The sequence below is a fragment of the Candoia aspera genome, chromosome 7 (assembly GCF_035149785.1).
Source record: "Candoia aspera isolate rCanAsp1 chromosome 7, rCanAsp1.hap2, whole genome shotgun sequence".
NCBI classification, from domain to species: domain Eukaryota; kingdom Metazoa; phylum Chordata; class Lepidosauria; order Squamata; family Boidae; genus Candoia; species Candoia aspera.
In genome coordinates this window covers 13,782,193-13,806,994 of record NC_086159.1, presented here as the reverse complement: position 1 = coordinate 13,806,994, position 24,802 = coordinate 13,782,193, and the positions used below count along the sequence as shown (strand labels likewise).

The 24,802-nt window shown below is 40.9% G+C and overlaps 1 protein-coding gene across 1 annotated transcript in view; it reads left to right on the top strand.

Moving 5' to 3' along the window:
• Positions 1–23,291, top strand: part of PTPRO (protein tyrosine phosphatase receptor type O) — a 34,083-nt gene extending 10,792 nt beyond the window's left edge. Inside the window, exons 5-15 of the mRNA XM_063308494.1 lie at positions 702–785; positions 1,684–1,719; positions 5,274–5,355; positions 6,220–6,310; positions 7,055–7,131; positions 8,776–8,910; positions 10,828–10,950; positions 12,033–12,187; positions 13,911–14,046; positions 19,889–20,009; positions 22,023–23,291. Coding sequence (XP_063164564.1) covers positions 702–785; positions 1,684–1,719; positions 5,274–5,355; positions 6,220–6,310; positions 7,055–7,131; positions 8,776–8,910; positions 10,828–10,950; positions 12,033–12,187; positions 13,911–14,046; positions 19,889–19,993 — 1,024 coding nt within the window. The 3' untranslated portion in view covers positions 19,994–20,009; positions 22,023–23,291. The remainder of the gene's footprint in view (positions 1–701; positions 786–1,683; positions 1,720–5,273; positions 5,356–6,219; positions 6,311–7,054; positions 7,132–8,775; positions 8,911–10,827; positions 10,951–12,032; positions 12,188–13,910; positions 14,047–19,888; positions 20,010–22,022) is intronic.
• Positions 23,292–24,802: the final 1,511 nt, after the last annotated feature.

The following is a 24,802-nucleotide window of genomic DNA, read 5'->3' as shown; positions in this document are numbered from 1 at the left end:
TGACTATTACCACCCTTAATTCTTTCTTCTTTCTCTCTCTCTCTCTCCCATATCCAGAATAGCTCAGAGTTTGATAATGTTACACTTGTGAACACTGAAGTAGCTACTGGACGTCAGGTGGTGCCCTTATTCTATCAAATAAAACATGGGGTTGGGATCACTGAATTGTCATGACCTTGTTTGAGATTTCATGTGATATCCCCCAAATTTCATGAGATCTTATTCAAGAATACCCGCCCCCATCCTGAAATAAATCTTGAGATTTTGGCAGTCTTATGTAAGAACTCATGAAATGTGTCCTTCTCTCCACCCTCCCTCTCTTCCTTCTTTTGGTGCATAATGCAGGAATGTCTGGGACTTTAAAGGATGTCCGCCTTTCAGTTGTTAGCTAAGCTCCTCTTTCCACGGGAAATAGTACAAATGCGGTCATTTACTGCATCCTAGAAATGGGTGCATCTTTTCTCTCTCTCCTTCATCCCATGGCCTTAACTGCAGACTTGTTTGCCTGACGAAGAGCTCGCCCCCAGCCAAACCTAGGGGCCTCCAGTCCCCCTGCCACTTCTTCTGGGGTCTCTGGCTGCCCAAGTTTAACACATGAGAAATCGCTGTATTGACTTCTGTTTGCCATATTAATAATCCTGCTTTTTTCTTTTCTTTTTTTATACAAAAAATCTGTGTATGTTACCTATTAACACGCACAGGCGTAGGAGTGTCTTTGCTTTCCTAACTCTGTTACCATCCTGCCTTTGGACTGATTATCTCTTGGCATTTTATATTAACCCCTGGTAAGTCATTTTATCTTCTTCTGCTTAACAGTAATCAAAGCCAGCATCCCCCACCCTGTTGTCCTCCAGATGTGCTCAACTTCTGTTCCCACACTTCCCTGGTAAGCGTGGCCAGTTGTAAATCTGGAGAACGCCAGGCCAGGGAAGGCTGAACAAACAGGTTTCCTTTCTTGGTATGTTTGATTAACTACTCTGAATTTTCCAAAGTCTGAATGCATTTTATCCCTTGGAATAAAAAGGTAAAAAGGATTGCAAACCAGATCTAATTTTTGATTTTTAAAAAATCTGGGTGTCGTTACATGGAATCTTGCCATTGCAAAACTGTGTATGTGCTTTGATATGGTATGATGTGATATAGGACACATAATATACTTCACTGAAACATCTACCTTGGCTTAAGCAAATATTGTTTTGGCCTGCAAGAGACAAGAACTTATTCTAGAGCTGTTTCGGTTTTCCGGATGAGCCCGTTTGCTTTTAATCCCTCCTACTAGGCAGTAAAATATTGTAATAAATAAAATAACTAAAAGTGTGACTGAAAAATGTTACTTTTGTGGGACTGAAAAGCAGGTGCTTCATTCTGCCTAAATGCAGGGCTGGTTCTGAAGCAGACGATGGGAGCGAGGAGGTGGATGAGCAAGTTTTCATTGCCCAATTAGACCCATTGACAAGTTAGACCCTTGTGGCATATGAGGCAAGAATGATCACGGTGCACATTAAAGTGTTGATGCTGATGCATTTCTGTTATTAGAAAGATTGAATGATTATGTGCCATCAAGTCGGTGCTGACTGTTAGTGACCACTTAGATAGATTTTCTCCAGGATAAATTAGAAATATATAGCCACAGAAATGGAAGTGGAACATAACTATGGAATGTCTTTATCTTTTTTCTTGCAGGAGTAAAAATGGATTGAAGAAGAGAAAGCTGACCAAGTATGCCCACTTTATAAATTTTAGTTGTTTAACGGATGTTCCATTATTTCTTCCATGCATCTGCTTATAGAAATAGTTCCCATTAGAGTCAGTTGGATAAGCCCCAACCCCTTGCCAGTCATTTATCCTTGCCTTCCTCAACGTGGTGTGGTGCTCAAGAGATGTGTTAGGTCCACAAAGCTTACCCTCCAAAAGACTCGGCCCTCCTGCTTATGACTTCATTTACCATCTCTTTGCTCATCGGTTCACCCTCTCCTTCTGATGAAGGGCAAATGAAAGACAGTGACCCCCTCCAGTTAATTGAGCTGCTCTAGCAAATGCATTTTCTGCTCATCCAATGATATCAAAGTGCAACCATTTTATTTTGGCATACGAGGCTGAATTTCCTAGAAGCATTTCTCCCGCCTACCAGATAGTAAAAATAATCTAACAAATGTAGTAATGCAAAATTTGCTGTCCTTTTATGGGGATGAAAATCAGCTGCTCAAGGCAGTTGCTTCATTCTGCCTAAAAATAGGGCTGCTTCTGAAGCAGACAATGGGAGTGAAGAAGTGAATGAGCAGCTGATATTGCCAATCCATTTCATTCATTCATTCATTCATTCATTCATTCATTCATTCATTCATTCATTCACCTACCAACCAACTCTGTCTGGCAGTTGAGTGGTCAGTCAGCAACATCTGTAGCAAGTCACACAATGATGCTAACAAAATGACATGTGCAACATTGTCTCACTCAAATGACGCACTTAACGCAATGATGCGTGTGTTACTATTATACCCCTCTTGTTCTCCTTGGGCAGCAGTGCAGGAGCAATAATGGTTTGACATTTTTTCCCTTCAGGATAAAAGAAAATCTCTGGAAAAACATTGCCAGAGTATGCAGGGACAAAGAGGATGATCACTTTTCAAAGATATATCAAATAGGCAAGAGGTCGATTTCAGCTTTGTTTAGCCTTTAAATATATCTTATAGGTATAAAAGAGGCATCTTCCCTTTTCTGACACATCTATCAGACAAGGGTAACTAGATGTTATTCTGTGGGGCTGAAACCCTCTACTGGGAATTGAACTCATACAACTTCACGCTTTAGATGACTACTGTATATAGCGTGCATTAGCTCTTCTGCGTTATCTACATCCTGGCGCTGATAGTGTGACTACCCAGCATTGTGCAATTTCAGGAAGTGCTGCAAATGTGCAAATAGGCTCTCAGCAAAGAGCCTGGCCCTGCTGTTTACACTACATAAATACACTGCAGTTTTCAAAGATCTGATAAAAATAGATAAAATCTGATAATCTTTCCTCGTTGCTTTAGAACTTTTTCTTTCTATGTTTTTCAAAAACACAAAGTTGGTGGAGTGGTAGTGGACAGCACACTCACCAGACATCACAACTCATGGAAAAGGAATTATTAGAGCTATAGACTTCAGGAAGCTGATATAGGTAGTCCTTGACTTATGATCACAATGGGGCTGGAAAATTAGTCGTTAAGCGGCACAGTCATTAAGCGAGGCATCATGTGACTGCACCCAATTTTATGACCTTTGTCATGCTTGTAAAGTGAATCACACAGTTCCCCATTGTTTTTGCTTGTCAGAAGCTGGCTGGGAAGGATGCAAATGATGAACACATGACCCTGGGATACTGCAACCATCGTAAATACATGCTGGTTGCCAAGCACCTGAATTCTGATCATGTGACCGCAGGGGCACTGCAGCAGTTGTAAGTGCAAGGACCAGTTGTGAGGCACTTTTTTCAGCACCATTGTAACTTCAAACAGTTGCTAAATGAATGGCCATAAGTCAAGGACTACCAGTAATATTACTGAAGCAAGACAAAGGAAGGTCTGATAGGAAGGTCCTGAGCGAGCAAGTTGTGTGACAATCAGCTTATCAAAGTTATATCTGGAAAAGTGGTAATGGTGTACTCCATGCACCAGCACACCCACTTGAGCGTTAAATATAATTTTGCAGAATTGTGGCCATATGAAAATAATGGGTGCTGATGTAATTAAAATTATTCACTGTGATTCACAGTATAGGATGAAAATGTCCAAGAAAAGAAAAAAGTTTTCCCAGGCTCAACATCGTAAGCATAAAGCTCAAAGACTTGAAGAAAAAAATAAGAGGGCACCTTTTTGAGATTCCTAACAAAATCAGAAGATTAGCCAAACCATAGAGGGCACCAGATTATTTGACACTATGGTGCCAAAATGTGTAGAGCCAGCCGTACAAGAATTCTTTCAATTTTGGAGCCTGCACTGTTTGTCCTTGCTCAAGCACTGTCCAAAACCTGGATGTGTCACTGAGAATGACATTCCACCATGAGAAACTGTAGGCTCCTGTTTACTTTTCACAGCAGGTCCTGCACCAGAAAAATGTTCCTGACAAATAGAAAATTAAGCACTGGGGAAAAATCAATTATCTCTTGTTATCAATTCCCCAAAGCGTTTAGTTGAGTCTTATAAGTGTGAAAGACATGAAGGAAAAAAAATCAGGAACATTCCTGTTATCAAACTATTCCAGTTTCTCAACACAGTTGCTAATTATTCACTGGATCATTAATGACAGCAGGTAAACAGCAGTAATTAATCGTTGATAAGAAACAGGTTCCTTGGGATTTTGTTGCTTTAAGGCAAAGAAACTCATACTGATCTTTGCAAATTGGAGCATAGGAATTAGACAAGAAGAGTGGTTGCCTTTTCTTGGTTATTTGGGGAATAAGAGGTTAGAACATCAGGATGGAATCCTGATCTATGGAAAGTGACTGGGTCCTGCTGGAAATAATCACTAAAACCTCAAATTTCCTAACAGCAGATAAGGTGATAAACCTGGTCTGGACTGCAGCACTTCAAATCGGTGGGGTTTCATGAGTGATTGTGCCTTTCCTTCCTGCCAAATGTTCTGCAGGGATAAAAGAAAATATTGGGAGAAAGGATTCCCGACTTCCTGCTCTATGAATTCACTGGGAGATATATATGTAAGAAGCAGGCATAGATATCATTAGGGGAAGGCAAGAGGGTGCAAAAGACACATGTATCGTGGCATGTAAAGACATGACTTTCATCAGATGTCTTGACATAAATTACATCATGGAGTGATGACCACTTTTGGTATCACTATGGCTTGTGACAAATGCCTGTGGGTGCATAATTCAGTGAGGTGAGCACCCTTCCCTTGTAGTATGACATGGTGTAATCCAGATAGTTTTATCAGCTCACCTGCTGTTTGTGGGAAGGGAGACTGATTTTTATTTATTTAATTCTATCTTATTCTAGATAAGGTGTGAACTGAGAAGAAATTCGTATGAGTGAGGACACTGGAATTCTCTAGATATCTCTGATTTAAAAAAAAACCCAGACCATTCTGGCCTCACATCTGTAATCTGTATCTCACATATCATATTTTATTGATTTTTGTCTCATCTAGTTCTAAGTTAGTTGGATCCAGACATAAATTATTTATTCTTTAACTTCATGGTTCAATTAACAGATGGTGACTTCTATGAATGACAGATTCTTTTCTTAATTCTTTCTGTATGCATTTTTTAAAAGCCCGGTCCAGCTGGATGATTTTGACAGCTACGTCAAGGATATGGCTAAAGATTCTGATTACAAATTCTCTCTGCAATTTGAGGTAAATCCCAACTCAGATATTGGCTATTGGTAACTTAAATTCTGTGGAAGGAAGTGAGTAAATGAATAGATAGTATTCTTGGGCTTTTCCACTTCAGAGCAGGGTGGAAGATTATTACTTTTTAAATATCGTTTCCCTTCAATATCTTTTTAAAACTCTCCTTGCATGAAGAAGAGAGATTTCATAGTTTCTTATAAGTAGGGAAATAATCTAGCGGCCATCCCTTCTTTATATGCTTTAGTTGCGGGACAAAGGACATAATACCAAGCTATCCTGGAGATTCCAACACAAACACTCAAATGTGTGTGGCACATGAATATATCTGCATAGTAATTTGTAGGTGTGTATGTATCCCTACTGAGAGCCAGTGTGGCGTAGTGGTTAAAACACCAGGCTAGAAACTGGGAGACCGTGAGTTCTAGTCCCACCTTAGGCCCAAAGCCAGCTGGGTGACCTTGGTCCAGTCACACTCTCCCAGCCCTAGGAAGGAGGCAATGGCAAACCACTTCCAAAACTGTTGCAAAGAAAACTGTGGAGACTTGTCCAGGCAATCGCCAGAAGTCAAGACTGCTTTGAAGGCACACGGGCACACAAAAAGGAATTCCTGCTGGAAAACACAGCCCAGAAAGGTGTAGGGCTAAGGTGTACATATATATGTACATATGCAAGTCTTTGTGTATTAACATTCCTTGAGAAATTAACTACTCCATTGATAAAATTAATAGATCCCCCATTTGCACTGAAAACAAATAGGTTATCTTAACTATTACATTGTTACTGAGTTGTCTTGTCTAACAATATGCTGATACAAAGGTTGTCTAAGCATAATTTGTGTGTGTGTTTGTGTGTGTGTGTTACACTCAGGAATTGAAACTGATTGGTCTGGATACCCCACATTTTGCAGCTGATCTCCCCATGAATCGCAGTAAAAATCGCTACACAAATATCCTGCCTTGTAAGTTGTTGTTTTAGGAGGGAGTTGCTGTATGTAACATTAGACTTTGTATCTGGCATCCAGGCAACTTGTAATGCCAGCACCAAAGGGCAGCCTTGTTGGGCAACTACCAAGACTTTATCATCATTTTTTGTCACCACATTCCCTGAGCATCTTGCTTTTTCAGCTACCCTCCCTGCCTGCTTACTTGTTCTTTCCCTTACTTGTTCTTACTGTAGTTCACAGTAAGAATAGGAGTAAATATGCTGCATGGTATTATTTTATTTATTATTTTATTAATTCAATTGATACAATCACCTTTTGCAGAGTGACTAATGCTGAGCATAAAAGCATAGCACTCCTGTGCTATGATCCTGCTAGTTATTTTTCTGTATTTAAATCTATCCCATAAAGAACCTCCCTCCCTCCCTCCCTCCCTCCCTTGGAGTAAGGGTAACTTTACTTTTTAAGCACCCATGCACAAAGGGATACAATGCAATATTCCCAAATTGTCTTTGAAACTTTAACGTGCTCCCGGCAATCCAGAAGTGAAGGGTTTTTCTAGGCAATAGTAGTGAAGTACTTCTCCCTTCCCTGTATACAAAAGTGTAAATTTATTGAAATATCAGCTACTGCAAGTTGATTGACCTGCCATCTTGATTTTTCCCAAAATGCATGCAGATTTATGTTAAACTTCCAGAGACTTAATTCCAAAATTTGTGCATTTATGTTGAATTCATCATTGGATATGTTGCCTTTTTGCAGATGATTTCAGCCGTGTTCAGTTGGTTTCAATGAATGAAGAAGAAGGCTCTGATTACATTAATGCCAACTACATCCCAGTAAGTGGACCGGACTCAGATAAGTCAAAGTAATTATATTTTCATAGCTTAGGAAATAGTACACAGAGTGTAAACAGTCAATGATATAGACAAAATTGTTCCTTCTAGCTGCAGTTCTAGTTTATGGCATGCCAATTAGCTCCAAAGTGAAACAGTCACTTAAAAATAAGAACGTTGTTTCTGGATATTTAGGGACTGCTTAACCTCTCTTTCTCTCTCTGTGTATATATATATATATATATATGCATACATACACACACTGTATATAGATAGATAGATATTGATACAGATAAAAAAGTAAATTTAGCAATAATAACCCCCCACTTGGCTGATGGATCTAATTTTACAAACATGATACCACTGTAATTCAAGACAAGAAATGAATGCTGATGCTGGAAATATGGAATAGGTCCTGGAGGGCAGTAGAAATAGTGGTAGGAAAGGGAGACAAAATGATCTGGGATATCAAACAAAGCTAGATCAGGATTAGGGATGAGCTAAAACATGTGAGTGTGCTGAGTGCCCAAGTAGAGACAACTGATGCCCACATTCAAGGTTGCTATAAGGTTCAGAAAGAAAGGGCATCTGGTATACAGAAGGTTTAGTTAAGATTCACAAAATTTAAGGGCAACAGTTACCTAAGATACCCAAATACACCAAATAGCCAAATACACCAAAATAGAAATACCCAGGATAATGGACCTCATCAACTATGAAAAGGACAACACTGCCATACATCAGAAACATCTCAGAAACCACCAACAGACTGTTACAACCACATGGCATCACCGTAGCACATAAACCAACTAAAACTCTTCAAAACATATTAAGCAAGCCAAAAGACCCAATAGCCCAAGAAGAAAAAACAGGAGTTATTTACAACATACAATGCAAAGACTGTAACAGCCACTATGTAGGACAGACAGGCAGAAGACTAGCAGAACACATCCACGAACACCAACTAGCAGTCAGAAGGCACGATGACAACTCCTTAATCTCACAACACATGGACAGACTCAACCATAGTTTCAACTGGGAAACGGTGAGCATCCTAAACCAAGCCAAATCCAAAAATGCCAGAGAATTCCTGGAAGCCTGGCACTCAGACCAAGCAGCCATCAACAGACACATAGGGGTAAACAACATTTACATATCATTCAAAAGAGACAATAGAAAAGCCAAAAGACCAGTACACCCCCTTGCCAGCAATCAACACCCAGATAGGCAAAAATCAACACTAGGATTAACGCCAGATGAACCATCAAACAGCACAATACACCCTAATCAAGGAACTATCAACTCAGGCAATCAACCAAGCAGCAAACAACAGCCTAATCAAGGAACTCCCAAGGAGAGAAGAACACCCCTATCAACACAAGCAGGGCAAGCAAACTGAGAGCAAGGCCCACTCCCTCTTTGCGCTGAAGATGTTGCCTAGTCTGGCAATGAAACGTCTGCAAGAAAACAAAAAGGCTCAGAGAGCACCAAGGACTCCACAATTACCTAAGAATCAATTGTTCTGCAGATGTTCTTAGGAAGGAACTGTATTCTGATGTAGGGAGAGATTCCTGGTTTAAAGGAAACCTTTGATTTAAAAGGGTCTATAAATAAAAATAATACTGTGGCTGCCTCTTTCTTTTGTAGGGTTATAACTCTCCACAAGAATATATTGCGACACAAGGACCACTACCAGAGACAAGGAATGACTTTTGGAAGATGGTTCTCCAGCAGAAGTCACAAATCATTGTTATGCTTACTCAGTGCAATGAGAAGAGAAGGGTATGTAGACTGAGCAGGGCATTAGGTTTGGTAATCTCTGAGGTCACTTCCAGTTCTATGATTGTAGATTCTTTCATGCCTCTTGGATTATGGAGCCTTGCTAGAATCCTATATCTAGCAGTGTGTGTGTGCATGTGTGTGTGTCCCTTTGAGTTGCTTTTTGACTCCTGGCAACTGCCTGGACAAATCCCTGCAGTCTTCTCAGCAAGATTTCAGAAGTGGTTTGTCACTGCTTGCTTCTTAGGCTGAGAGAGAGTGACTGGCCCAGGGTCACCCAGCTGGCTTTGTGCCTAAGGCAGGACTAGAACTCACAGTCTCCCAGTTTCTAGCCGAACTCCATTAACCACTACACCAAACCGGCTCTCTTATCTAACATTAGCTATTAATAGTCTTTGAAACGTCACAACCAGGACATACTGGCCCAGCTGCTCTTTCCTCCAACACTTTTATTGGAAGATTATGTAGAAGATCATTGTGATTAGCTGTTCCTGCAACACAGCTAACTAAGGAGAGTGATTGATTTATTAATCTGAAGAGGTTACAGCACCCCATCCTCAACAATATACAAATCAGCAGCTAATAACATCTTAATAATGTAAATTCCATCTTATGCCAGTGTTATTACATTCCATATTAACAGTGCCACTTTCATCTCAGATACAGCTGTTTCTCACTCTACAATCCCAAATATTTTTGGAAACAGGCTTTTAACAAATTTCTGGATATCAGGAATAAGGACACCTTCTCTCTGATACTAGGGTATTACTTTAAGCATAATAATGAGGAAATAAAGGAATTGCTGCTGGAAATAAAGTGGAAGCCAGTGGACCTCCCGCAATACTCTTGTTTTATGGCTATACCTGGAGGCATGCAGTTAGCATGTGGGCAGCCATATTTTGCACCAGCTGTAGTTTTTTGATGGTCTTCAAGAGCAGTTCCAAGCAGAAAGCAACACAGTAGCCCAACTGTTTGATGACAAGGGCATGAATGACTGTTGCCAATACTTCCCACTGCAGGCATAGTTACAACTGGCACACAAAGTGTGTCCAACTGAGGTTAATTGGGAATGGTTTCCTCTTTTTTGATGTTCCCACAATAAACCATCTTGCTAATCTTGACCAGTTAAGCATGTTTTTTTTTTAATCATATGGCATAGCAGTCTGGTGTTCATGCTGCTTTTTCTTGCTGGGAAATCTTGTGAGGTCCAGCAGCCAGATGTGTAAACTATTTAGCCGTGACAAGTCGCGTTGCCCAGGGTGCGCCGCGAGGAGGTTAGTCTACATTGCACCAAAGTTAAGCATGTTATAGGAACTAACAAAAGTAGGAGAGGGGCCACCACAGCAGTGTTCATCACACAGCCGGTGCCAAGTTTGATTCCTGGACTTTGTGGGGAGGGCTAAGGAAGATCTACATGAAATCTTAGATAGCCGCTGCAGTAAGTATAGGCCACACTGAGCTAGACAGACCAGCAGCCTGGTTCAGTCTAAGGCAACTGCCTTCATTTTTAACTTATGCAAGATACACTCCCTTCCTCAAGCAGGATTTGCCCAGATACAAAAAATAAAAACAAAAATTGTAGTTTACACATATCCTGTTAGGTACTGACAGTGCTGCTTAAGAAAGATTATGTATACAAGTAGGAGAATCATTATTACAGGCAGGTTTGCTTATTTTTCTTTTGCCCAGGAATGCCTAATGTAAAAGAGACAAGCCACTATCCAGCTCAAAACAGCCACCACAATGAAAGGCTTGTCTCCATTGCCCTGGGGTCTCCTGTGATAAAAGCAGTGTGTTTCTGTCCATATCTGCATGTCCCTTGCTTGGATTCTTGCATCAACTGTGGTGGTTGCAAAGGAAAAACTTTTAAGAGCTTTGCTTCTCCATTGTAATTTTGGATTGCTTTTCCCCTCTTTCCAGGTAAAATGTGACCATTATTGGCCTTTTGCAGAAGAGCCAGTTCCTTATGGAGACATCACAGTGGAGATGCTTTCTGAAGAAGAGCAAGCAGATTGGATGTTCAGGAACTTCCGAATCAGCTATGTAGGTCAATATAAATGGTCTTACGCAGCTTTTGGTTGTTGGGAATGCTGCTCCACTAGTACATTTCAAGTCCTGATTTAAAACCCCCTATACAGTCTATGACTTATTTTGTGTGTGTGTAGAGGTCTCCATTCAACTGTCAGACCTTCCTGCCCATCTAAGTTTTCATTTGCTTCAGTAGCTTTTTTATCAGCAAATATACACTGAATATGCAAAAAGGCAATTATATGTCTCTCACAATTTTTGCCACTGATTTTTATTCTGGGTTTTTTCAACTTCCCACTGTGTAGTCTACTACCCTGGGATTTCATAATGGTCTCCTATCCAAGGTGTGATGCTCTCAAACCTTAGTTTGCTTTTTCAAGATCAGTCAAAGCGCTGTCATCTCTATTTCCCTTTGGGTTTAAATTACACCGCTGAAATAAAGACAACTTGGATGGTCCAGGGAGTGGGATTTGTGTGCCCGATTCAGTTCTCAGATCAGATTCCTGGACTCCCAATATGCTTATGTTCAATATTTACCTTTTGCACAAGATATTGGTTGCTGGGTCTTGAGTTTCTGAACTAGAACAAAATCTAGACATAATCCTAGCGAAATTTGAATAATAAATAAATAAATAATCCACACTTGAGTATTACATGAATAATACTTACCTGTGTATATAGTATATATCTAGGTATCCTTGCCTTAATCTAAAAGCAATAATCCAAAACTCAATCCTTGGGCCCTGACATGGGGCAGATAGTTGTATCGGGGGAAAAGCTCCCATTTATTCATTAGTGGACATCTTTCAAGCAATGTTATTAGCCCTGCAAATTAGACAGTTGGACTGGATACTCTAAATCAGGGTTCCTCAACCTTGGTGACTCTAAGCTGCGTGGACTGCAACTCTCAGAATTCCCCAGCCAGCAAAGCTGGCTGGGAATTGCAGTCCACACAGCTTAGAGTCACCAAGGTTGAGGAACCCTGCTCTAAATGACCCCATCCAGCTCTATGCTTTGATGATGCACCTGTGTAAGGGACTACGTACTTACAACTGCTGACATTACTCTGGAACCATTCTGTTTTTCTTTCCACTCAGGCAGATGAAATGCAGGACGTGATGCATTTTAATTACACCTCTTGGCCTGACCATGGGGTCCCTCCCACCAACTCAGCAGAAAGCATTTTGCACTTTGTACAGATGGTCAGGCAGCAGGCAACGAAAAGCAAGGGGCCCATGATTGTACACTGCAGGTAAACTTGCTGCCCCCATAGATGTGGAGGATGTGAGCATAACATAGCCCAAAGAACAATGTTGCATTGCTTTTTTTTTTTTTGCGTCCAAGAGGAATGAGTACCAAAGATGTGCTGCTTTTTTTTTTTTTTGCATCTAGGAGGAATGAGAAGGGCCATATATTTTCTCTGCCAGCTTTCCTTCTTAGAAGTTGCGTTCTGTTTGGTAAAGACCTCACTGGAGTATTCAGCGTGTGAGATGAACGGCTCTTCCACTAAAGGGCTGTTTCTGCACCTTTTAAGATGCATGGATGGGGGGGGTTCACTACCTGCTGTCACCTGCGACTTTATTTATTTTTATTAATCAAATTTATCACCGCCCATCTCCCAAAAGGGACTCTGGGTGGTTTACAATAAAACATAAATAAGAGAAATATAAAACTAAAAAATCCTATAATATATAATAAAATAAATATAATAGGAACCCGGTGGCTAAAATTTCTCGGTGATTCGCAAGCAGAGCAGCGGTCCTTTAGATCTTCCTACATTACCAGTGCCTGGTTTTAGGGGTGCAGTTCTGTATAGCTCCCTATTTGGGGGAGAAATTGTAAAGAGGAGCATGGCAATCGTTTCACTATGCTGAAAAATCCAGAACTTTATTTCTGTATGTCTCTATCCACTTCAGTGATTTTAGGTTAAAACTAAGCCTGTAAGCTTACATTACGTTTGAATAGAAAAATAAATTTCTGCCCCCCGCCCTTTCTTCTTCTTCTTCTGAAAATACAGAAATCCAGCATTAATAACAAATATCCAGAGATAACATTTAGGAAGGAAATCTGTTTTTAATTATTATTAACTTCCACATTGCATCGTTGTTGTTCTATAGTTTTTTCCAGTCTTATTCATGAAACAGTTGTCAATCACCCCCATCATGAGACTCTGAAGGTCAGGGTAGCTTACAAAATTCAGAAACAAAGCAGATCCTGCCCATAGATTTGCAGATGAAAATGTAGGTCCACTCATGAAACAGACTGGGTGAGAGGAGGAAGCCCACTAATCCAGACACTCGATTTTTGAGGGAAGCCTAGTAGCTCGTGGATTTGGCTCTAAGCACTATGAAGTAGATGCTGCTGAAGCCCTCCTTCAGATGTCCTTGAATTGCAGTAGAAGGTTGGGCGAGGGACGTAAAAGAAAACCTGCCATGGATTTCTGTGGGACTTGGTTGTCGGAATCTTTGGCATGGACTCCGCAGCAATTTAGATAACAGTGCTGAACAGCATGGGTTGGGTCCATCTTTTTCTGATCCAAAATGTGCAGAAAGGCATAAGGGACTTGCATATGGAACCATACAAATCTGGAAGGCAAACAGACCAGATTTGTCTTTTTTTTCAGATGTGATGGAAGGTGGAAGACAATCATGGTAAAGATGCCCTATCACCACTTCTACTTTCTTATAGGGATGGCCAGACCCCATCCCTTAATCAGTGACACAGTCAGATACTTAAGAGTTTGTTCCCTCTGTTGTATATTTTTAGGAGAAATGCTTTCAAAACGGTTAGCACCTCCATTTTTAACTTTCCCAATGTACAGCAGTGAATAGCAATGAACATTAGATAGTGAGCTATAAAGTACACTGTGATTATGGATATTTACAGAGTTAATAAGATTTCCCAGAACAGAATGCATAATAAGCATATTTCTCACCTCATAAGCAATGGTGTGTAATGCTGTGTTTGTTTTGCAGTGCTGGTGTGGGACGGACCGGGACGTTCATAGCATTAGACCGGCTTTTACAGCACATTCGTGATCATGAATTTGTAGATATATTGGGAATGGTGTCAGACATGAGGTCTTATCGGATGTCCATGGTTCAGACAGAGGTATGATTTTCACTGGCTGTTTGAAATGTGTTTGCCAGATTGATTCATTTATTCACTTGAGGCATCCCTCAGTTCCTTAGAAACTTATAAAAAGCATATTATAAAGTTTAGAATATTGAATGTCATACTATAAAAGAAGGAAGTAGAAGTAATCAGCCTAAATGGAAAGTACTGAAAGGGGGTGTGTGTCTACAAAGGGAGCGTCTACATCTGCAAGAGGGCAAACATGGCATCATCACCACAGCCCCACCCTTTTTGCCTGTTTGTTTATTAGATTTATCCCATCTGTCATTCAAGAGTTCAAAGCAATGTACACAGAGCTCATTGTCCTCAATAGTCCTGTGTAGTGGGTCAGGCTGAGAGAAAATGGCCCTAAGTCATGCAGTGGGAAGAAATGTAGACCTGGTCTTGGGAATGGAGAAGGAAGGAGTGAACCGCCAAGGGGAGAGCTTTTAGGAAAGATTACTCAGTCCTGAGAAAGAGGAAAACATGAGACCTCAAGAACCCCGCCTTGATTTGATATAAGAAGAAGTATAAGATGGGGCAGAAAGAAATTCTGACAGGCTTTCAAGATTCTGTTATTCTACCCTGCAACAAAGACCATGGTTGGAATCCCTACCATGCCTGTTTCTTGCCCTGGTCTACCTGGAAGGGCTGACATGGAAGGAGCATTCATTACTGAGGTGGACTTGGGCCTGGGTCTCCTAGTCCAGCACTTTTACCACCGTACCACACTGTTATATGTATAGGTATACGTATATATGTGTGTGTAAACACATACACACACACACACATTTGTAGTTATATATATGTGAGAGCCATTTTGGTGTGGTGGTTAAGACATCAGGTTAGAAACTGGGAGACTGTGACTTCTAGTCCTGCCTTAGGCATGAAAGCCAGCTGGGTGACCTTGGGCCGGTCACACACACTCAGTCCACGATGTCAGGCTCAAGTGACAAGCCAGTTGGTCAATTCCTGTTGCAACCAACGGATCAACATTTGGTTGATCTGAAAAAGTGGACCCTGCACCTGTGGGAAAAACAGGAGGAGGAGGAGATGTATGTATATATATGTATGTCCAGACATACATACAGAAACACTCAAGAACCAGCCTTCTTGACATGCTATTTTTTATGGGCAGTTGTTTTAATCTATTAATTTATGAGGAAGAATTCAAACATGACCCCCTCCCCCAACCCCCTTAGAATCTGAGCTGGTACAATCCAGCAGCAATTTTACATTGCCATTTGCATCATAATCCATTCTATTACAATTAAAAAAAAAGAAATACAGAGATAACAATATACAGAATGACTAGTATACACAAATCCAACAAATTAATTAGTTATTAAGTTATAATACCAAGTCAAGCATAAAAAATAGTAAAACAAACAAATAGGAAAAAATAGTAAACATGAACATACTAAATTGAGATCACCTTGATTGACCAGACTGTCGCCAGACAGAGTCCTGCTGGTCGCAACTTACTTTCCATTCGTCTCGAATCCTGGCTTTGCTTCTCCAGGTTCGGCCAAAGTCCTTGACTATTGGATCTTCCCATCTCTTTGGAGGTCGGCCGATAGGTCTTTTTACTTCTCTTGGATACCATTCAGCAACTGCTGTGGTCCAATGGCCATCTGACATGCACTTGACATGTCCTGCCCAGCGTAGCTTCTGTTTTCAATATTCGACAATGACATCATTTATTCCACTTTGTGTTCTAATCTGGCTGCTTGGGATGTGGTCTCGGAGAGAAACTTTCAGCATGGATCTTTCCATAGCCCTTACTACTCTTGAAAGCTCTTCCTCTTCTGCCTTTGTTAGCAACCATGTTTCACTTCCATATAAGTGAAACATGGTTGATAAGATAAGACAGTCGAATTAAAAAGATTAGCACGCAGCTTTCCGTCGATCTTCTCATTCTGTAAGACTTCCCTCATGGAGTTGTATCTAGCCCATCCAGCTTTCTTTCTTCTGACCAGTTCTTCTCTTTGATGGTTGTTCATTTTGATTATTGATATACATCAGTATAAATTGATATACATCAATTAAATGTATTAATAAGAATGTATCAAGTTAGGCATACAATTGTCTATTCTTGTAAAATATTATGAAATCTATGCCAAAGGGAAATGTATGGTGTCATTTTTTGTTTACTAGAAAAAAATAGCCTTTTCCAAGAAAAAAAAGAAAGTAAACATTTCTTGAATCCAGTCTTTCATATCAGTTAATAAAGATGTTGGCTATCACCTTTAAAGCCCTACGTGGCATGGGACCAGGGTACCTGAGGGACCATATCATCCCCATAACATCGACCCGTCCCACCTGGTCAGGCAGGGTGGGCATGCTACAGACCCCATCAGTAAGGAATTTCATCTAGCAGGGTCCAGGAGGCGAGCCTTCTCTGCAGTGGCGCCCGCCCTTTGGAACATCTTGCCCCTGGAGTTGAGACAGGTTTCCTTGCTCTCGGACTTCCGGAAGAAACTGAAGACCTGGTTTTGTCGCCTTGCTTGGGAGGGGGAGAGTGATAGCTCCACCTGGGGATGGCTGGCGCCATAGCACCTCTTAGTGATTGTGTTCCATCTCCACTTGGATTTTACATTTGTTTTTATGTGTATTTTAATGGTAATTTTAGGTGGTTATGTTTTTAGTGTTATTTTATTGTAAACCACCCAGAGTCCCCCATTGGGGGAGATGGGCGGTGATAAAAATTTAATAAATAAATAATAGTACTTTTCCACTTTCCCAGTATAATTCCCTTGGCTATTCCTTATGCATCCAGGTCATTGTTACAACCTTGTGGGTCAGATCAGATGCTAGTTCCTTTAGGTACCTTCATCTTCCATTTGCTTGTTGAGTTGTTTTCAATTAAATTTCTTCCAAAATGTCCACAGATGAGATATTGCCAACTTCTGTTGGGTTTCTGAAACCCTGCTGTTTGCCAGCTGGCCAATCCTCCTGCTCCTTTGGCAGAGCTGTTCTCTGTCTTCCCTCTTTCTCTTCTTACACACAAACACAGCAGGGTGCTGTGATGCTTCAGCAGACCAGATCTGGCTTACTGAATGCCCCAAATGCATGAAACCCCAAGGAGCAGGATATGATGCATTGGATTGCCAGGACTGGAACAGTTGGAGAGGAAGCAAAAGCACACTTTATCTGGCTTGGAATTTGGGGAGTTGTATCCCCAACACTAGGTTGGAGAAGTCAGGTTTACTGTTCCTGGGTTTTATTATTTGGATAACACTTTTACTTAATGCCCTGTTGAGTTTGACTCACATTCCAGCAAAAAGTCCAAATCAATCTTCCTAATGTGACACAGTTCTGTTGTACTGCAGTCAACATGGCTGGGATAGTGCCAGATCACCACTCAGACTTGGGCTCCAAAAATTCAAATCACCAAGTGGTGACAGTATCATCATCATCATCATCATCATCATCATCATCATCATCATCATCAAGTTTATTACAGCCCTAAGGCCAGACACAATAAAACTATACAATAGCAACAATCTTACATTAATACATACATACATATATACATATATAAAAACAAAAGCAATTAATATACTACAATCCAAAATTAATTATGAAAATACTAAAATGAATTGAAATAAAATACTATGTTAAGAAATTCAAAATCTAAGTGATGGTGGGGTGTATTGTGTAGATGGTAGCACAAAACTGGGCAACCTGGGAGGATATTTTGGGGTCCTTGTCCGAAAGAAGTAGCATTAGATAGAAATCACTCTCCCTGCCTGGAAATTTCTTCAATAATTGATATATAAGGACCTGTCTAGAATCCTTATGTAGGGAACCATATAACAACATACGGCTTAGGGTTTCTATTGAGCTGTCACCGCATGGACATAGCCGAAGGTGCGTAGGAGTACCCTTAAAACGTCCAAAAAGGACTGCTGAGGGCAGCGCGTCCAGCCTGGCTAAAGTGAGGTAAAGGTAAAGGTTTCCCTTGACGTAAAGTCCAGTCGTGTCCGACTCTAGGGGGCGGTGCTCATCTCCGTTTCTAAGCCTTGGAGCCGGCGTCCCTAAGGACCCGTCCGTGGTCATGTGGCCGGCATGACTCACGGAACGCCGTTATCTTCCCGCCGAAGCGGTACCAATTAATCTACTCACATTTGCATGTTTTCGAACTGCTTGGTGTGCAGGAGCTGGGACGAGCAACGGGAGCTCACCCCGCCGCGCGGTTTCGAACCGCCGACCTTCCGATCGGCAGCTCAGCGGTTTAACCCGCAGCGCCACCGCATCCCTTGGCTAAAGTGAAAGCTTTACGAAATTTCAAAATTGTGATGTCGCTTCCGACTCTTCGTGACTTCATGGACCAGCCCACGCCAGAGCTTCCTGTCAGTCGTCAACACCCCCAGCTCCCCCAGGGATGAGTCCGTCACCTCTAGAATATCATCCATCCACCTTGCCCTTGGTCGGCCCCTCTTCCTTTTGCCCTCCACTCTCCCTAGCATCAGCATCTTCTCCAGGGTGTCCTGTCTTCTCATTATGTGGCCAAAGTATTTCGGTTTTGCCTTTAATATCATTCCCTCAAGTGAGCAGTCTGGCTTGATTTCCTGGAGGATGAACTGGTTTGATCTTCTTGCAGTCCAAGGCACTCTCAGAATTTTCCTCCAACACCACAGTTCCAAAGCATCGATCTTCCTTCTCTCAGCCTTCCTTATGGTCCAGCTCTCGCAGCCATATGTTACTACGGGGAACACCATTGCTTTAACTATGCTTTAACAAAATTGTGATAGATGATAGATAAGAAGCTGGAACAAACCCTTCTGGAAGAAAATGGCAGATATTGGGGTGTAGCACCTTACTTAAATTTGTTTGGAGATCTATATCCCAGATTCATTGTTTCAGGGTGGTTCTAGCATTATCAAATCCTAATGAGCACAGACTTTCCATAGAGAAGCACAGCAATTTAATTTTGTCTAAGGCTTTTTTTTAGCCAAGATGACTTAAAATGATCTCTAAATATTAATGGGGCTAAACCTATAAGCAACATAATTAACTTTAGCCAGAAGGTAAGAAGAAGGAACCATGCTCTGGCATCCAATGGAACTATACCTATTTCTACCTGTAGGATGGCATTTTTGATACTTTTTGGTACCATCAATATGGCTCTAATAAACTTATTCTGGATGGTTTCAATAGAATTGAGCAGTAAAGTTTTAGAGTTTCTGCATCTCTTTCCTGCCACCTATTGGTCATCTGTATTTTTTCAGTCCAGATATGGTAGTCCTAGAACAGCACGAAGTTGGGAAGGGTGCCCTAACCTCTTCATTTGTTCATCCGTGCGTATATCCATTCTCATGTCCAAGCAAGTTGAGCTGTGAAAAACTCACTTGTCTGAGTTTGGCCACTAGATGTCGGTGTCCTCTAAGGAGCAAATTTGGAGCAGCTCCTCTGAATTCATGATAAATGTTTCAGTATAAACCCCCAAATCAGACATCACTTTCTTTCCACCTGGTTTCAGGTTTCTTTACACAGTGGAAAATTAATCCTCCTGGTTCACCATGTGACCCCTATGCCTCTTTAGTGAAACAGAGGCAAATGTTGTGGGTAATGGACCCTTGCACTTTGAAGGACATTTTTGACATCCCCAAAATGTGTAAAGAAATAACACCTGAATTCTGAAGTAAAGCTAACTACTACTACTACTACTACTACTATTGTCATTATTACTATTATGGCTCTGACAATTCTAGGAAAGCTGGTGAAAATCTTGTAATAAAGCTGGATAAAGGACAGCAGTCCAAATGCATTGGAGAGCAGGGGACCTACCTAATACCTTTGCGTGATTGGAGGTGTTTTGGTTCTCTTTCTGCAGGAACAATACATTTTTATTCACCAGTGTGTACAACTGATGTGGCTAAAGAAGAAACAGCAGTTCTGCATTAGCGATGTCATATATGAGAATGTCAGCAAGTCATAATTCCAGGTCACAGGTGGTAAGTTTGAGAACCTTCCCTGGGTGGTTGTGTTCCTGTGTGATGATGCTTGTTGCTTCGGCAAAAGCCACTGCAGCCATAAATATTAATGCAGGGTCTTTATTTACTGTACTGTGCTTTGCAAGGAAGCTCCGTGAACTAGCCTTAGCAACACGCTGCCCTAGCAGAGACCAGGATCCTGCATCAAGGCTGCATGTTGCAATCCCTTTGTGTTTTTAAAAAGCAACATACAATGGTTTAGTTATGTATATTATTGCATTTCTTAGGGGGACAACAGCTGATCTATTAAAAATCTTCAATTAGGAGATAGAAAAGATTAACACAGCAACAGCAGTGATCATTGCTTAAAAAAAAGTGTTAATGCATGGTAGATTTGCATTTATAAATGTTAATGTGCAGCCAAATTAACAGCAGAGCAATTTCCTGAAATGTCTGTGGAAAATGGAAAGGTCTTTGCTTGGTGTTGAAAGGTCCTAGCAGAAGGGGCCCCTTTCCATGGTGGCCACCCACTGGAGGAAGCCACGTGATGGACAAGCATAATAAATGTCCACCCGAATAGACTTAGATTCAGTGTTATGACCAATTGCAATCTAAAGACCTTGAGCTTATCTTGTGTTATTTCTTTATATCCTGCTTTCTATCCAAGAAGGACAACCAAAACAGCTATTAACCTATCTGAAAGTAAATTAAAGGCAACAGGATTAAAATACAATTAGAATACACTCATAATAAATAAATACATACATTCCAATAAATACATTCAAAAGTTATGAGTTAATCCTGTTTCTTAAAAACAGTGGAAGTGGGGTCCAATCCAACTTCCTTGCCTATTCACCTTTCATTGATCTGAATGATTGATTGATTGATTGATTGATTGGATGTATATCCTTCCTTTCATTCAGAAGCTCAAGGTGACATACATACACTACATACCCTGTAGAGCTCCAGTTAGAACTATTAAAGCTTCAGTTTAAGTTACTGCAAACTGGGGACTGGGAAGTTTATTTGATACCTTATTTTTTTTTCCAACAGAAGGACCAAAGTAGCTGAAAATAATTAACATGGGAATCAATACAAAAAGCAAAGTAAAGTAAATATAAAACCAATACAATCCTCTGAGTTCCTTTCAGAAAGGGAAAAACAGTATAGGGATTGATTGATTGATTGATTGATTGATTCAACGGAGACCTGCAACATACAGTTGCAAAGTGAGATGCTCCTTATTCAGAATTCAAGCCTTTTCATTATCTGATCATCCACTTTCCAAGGCTACTGAACATGTATTGTCCTCCAGGGCTCTTTTGTGCCCTAAAGATTTGTATATTTCTGCAAAGCCAAAAAGAATTAAAAAGAGGGACACCCACACAGAAAACATTTTGGTGCCTTGTCAAATTCATGACAATAAACTAACATATGATATGCTGCAATAATCCATATACATTTAACTAATCCAATCATACATTGTGATGCAATCAGCGAAGACAAGCAATGGATGTATAAAGGATCTGCAGTAACTCCAGCCGGTCATGCAAAGATGTGAATGTGTAGCTTGATGTGAAGGGGTCTGCTTGTGTGAAAGATGGAAATCCTAATTGTTGCAGCATTGTGAATCAGAGGCTTCCATATTTGTAAATCTCTGGCAGCCACAGACTTGCTGAATGAAGATTTCCTTCCAGGAAAAAGAATATAAGTCCCTCTGGGGGGGGAGATGGGTGGTAGTATAAATTTGAGAAATAAATAAATAAACGTACAGGTATCTATGTGCATACAGACATTTTGGGTTTATCGAAAGATAGTTTATATGTTCAAGAATCTATTACTAAACAAGTGTTGGTTTATTTGAGGAGTGAATGTGCTAAACTATAAATGGTTGATCAGCTCAGAACGATTTCACCGAATGATATCATTCAGCTGGTTGATGTTCTATCAACATCATCAGAGTTATCAAGGTATTGATCTTCTTCTGAATGGAACAAGGTTATTACTATTGTTTCTTCTTTCTCTTTCTTGCAGGTGAAGCTGTGAAATGCATCCATCTTCCTCTGCTTCAGATTTTAATTCTCCCCCCCCTTTTTTTTTTTTTTGGTTTTGTAACTGCTTTCTGATTTGCCATGGACAAGAGCTGCTTTGCAGTACATGGACAAATGAAAAAAAAAAATTTTACATCCAGAAGTTCTGGGGAAACATAGCCTTAAGGAACCTGCAGTGTCTTGTTTGGACTCTTGATGATTTTTTTTTTAAAGTTAATAACTGGACCAAATTCAACTTGGGGTGGCACCTCAAAGGGACAATCTAATAATGTGCATAAATGTACCATGCTCTAGATCATGTTCTGTTGTTTCTGAAACAAATTGGTTTAATATTATTTAATTTAATGTGCAGGTTAAGCTTAAAGGTTACAGGAAGTGCAATATTCCAGATTCAGTCCAAACTGCTATGGGCTTTCTCCATGTTCGTCTGGCAACGTGGACTCTGTCAAACCCAGGAACAGGCAGGGTTGTTAGCATTGAGATAACAGCTCATTAGTGAGCAAGGAAGATTGTAGATGCTGGAAGAAAAGCTGGGACACATTGCTGCTGACACAGCCTCCTCAGCAGGACTCTCCAGCAAGGAGAATCAAGAAGGGTTATACCCTTTAAAAATGGCCTGGTCCAAAGCTAGAAACAAAGTTAAAGGAGTAGATTTCAGCACTGGCTACAACTTCTTAAAGGGTCAGAGGTCACTGTTAACATTTCACAGATTTGGGCGGCTCTAAATCAAAGTCTTCTTTTGCCAGTTCAGCCAAGTGTGAAGAGAAAATCCTGTGCACTTAGATTCAGAGTGGAACTAAGAATGACCACAATGTGCTACTAGATAGGATTCACTTGTGGGATGAGCACCATGGGTATACTGATTTTTAGTTGTCTGAACCCATCATTGCTGCATAGACTTTTTCCATTTGTTTGGTTCTGTTCACTTCTGTGTAAAAAGGGTAAAATAAGATGCTTTTCATTTTGGGCAGAGAGATCAGGTGCCATAAGGGATGCAACTTGGTGGTGCCAACAGGCTGAAAAATGTCAAAGGATACTAACAAGGATTTCTTTTGGCATGCTTGGTGCATGCAAATGATTTCTTCATTCAACGGTACTACCAAGTGCCAGGCTTCAATTTACTGCAGGACATAAATTTTCTCCTGGAAAAGTTAGTGTGACTAGCTCTGGGGTTCCCCTCCTCCTCCTCTTTGGTTTTTGTATCAATTCCACGTGTCGTTTTGTTGTGATATGAATGCTATCAGCAAAGGCATTGGTGGTGTTTTTGATGTGACCTTCTGCTTTCTGCTCTTTGGTTTAACTTCCATTTCATTGAAAACTTCTGAAACAAGTACTGAGTCTACAGGAAAGAACATTAAAAATGCCAAGAAGGGAAGTAAATGTGCTGGACTTACACTGACAGAAGCAAAGCTACACTTGGCGCTGTTTCAGGGCGCCATGGTAAAGTGTCGGATTAGGATGGGAGTGACTTGGCCTAAAATCCCTATTTAGTCATGAGACATTCTGAACTTACTTGCCTAAGATGAGCCCCTATGTTCATATACAACCTCTGAAACTTTGCATGAGCCTCCATAGACTCTCCAAAATTGTCACAAATTATAATATACTTCTCCCACTATTGTTCCCTTCAACAAATATCTGATGTGACACTGCCCACAACCCAGGGGCAGCAAGGAACTTTCAAAAGCTCTTAGTGGACTTGTCTTCTATGAATCCATCCAACCTTCTTTTAAAGCAATCCAGGTTAGTAGCTATCTCCATTACTGCGACAATTACATGTTGCGCCCTCCTAAGGCCACCTTGGGCAGCACATTCAGTGATGTACTGGCTACAGTCCCTATGGGTAGTTCACCAGGTTGGAGACTTCTTTTAAATGAACCTTCCCTTGGTTAATGCTGCATACATCACTGGAAGGATTCTTACCATTAAGCCCAAGGGTGGGTAGCTTTTTATAGCTATACAACTTTTGCTGGGACAGTAACGCCCCATTGAGAGCCAGTTTGGTGTAGTGGTTAAGGCACTAGGCTAGAAACCATGAGAGTGACCTCTAGGCACAAAGAGTGCCTTAGGCACAAAGCCAGCTGGGTGACCTTGGGCCAGTCACTCTCAGCCCTAGGAAGCAGGCAAGGGCAAAACACTTCTGAAATCTTGCCAAGATAACTGCAGAGACTTGTCCAGGCAGTTGCCAGGAGTCAACACTGACTCAAAGGCACACATACACACAATGCCCCATTGGCTCGCAACATTGGTCAGGCTGTCCAGGGCTGACTGGAATTGAACAATGTGTGGTTGAGTACATATCACCCACTCCTGGCTGAGCCCAGCATGCCATGAGAGCTATGGGTATTTTAATCTCATGCATAAATTGTGGTCACATCCTTGGAATGCAGTGCAAGGATCTTCAAAAGAAAAATGGTCAATGTGTGTAATTGGAGGTTTTGAGTGGGTGGAAACAAGAACAAGAGATCATGTTTTAATAGACTGCTAATCTAATTTGGGCAGGGCCTGAAGGTGATAAAATGGTGCATAATCGAAATAACCTCAACTCAACTACTGCACAGTTCAGCAATCTCAGTGAAGGAAAAATGCCTTCTCAATGAGTCATCTAGTTGCACACCTATCAATACCACCAATCACATGGACTAGCAACCACCCCACAGATAAGAAAGAACCACCACCTTATCAGCCAAATAATCTACCGCCAGCAATATATCAAACCATTTTAAAACAACACCCTTATTCAGGACTATCCCACATCACCAC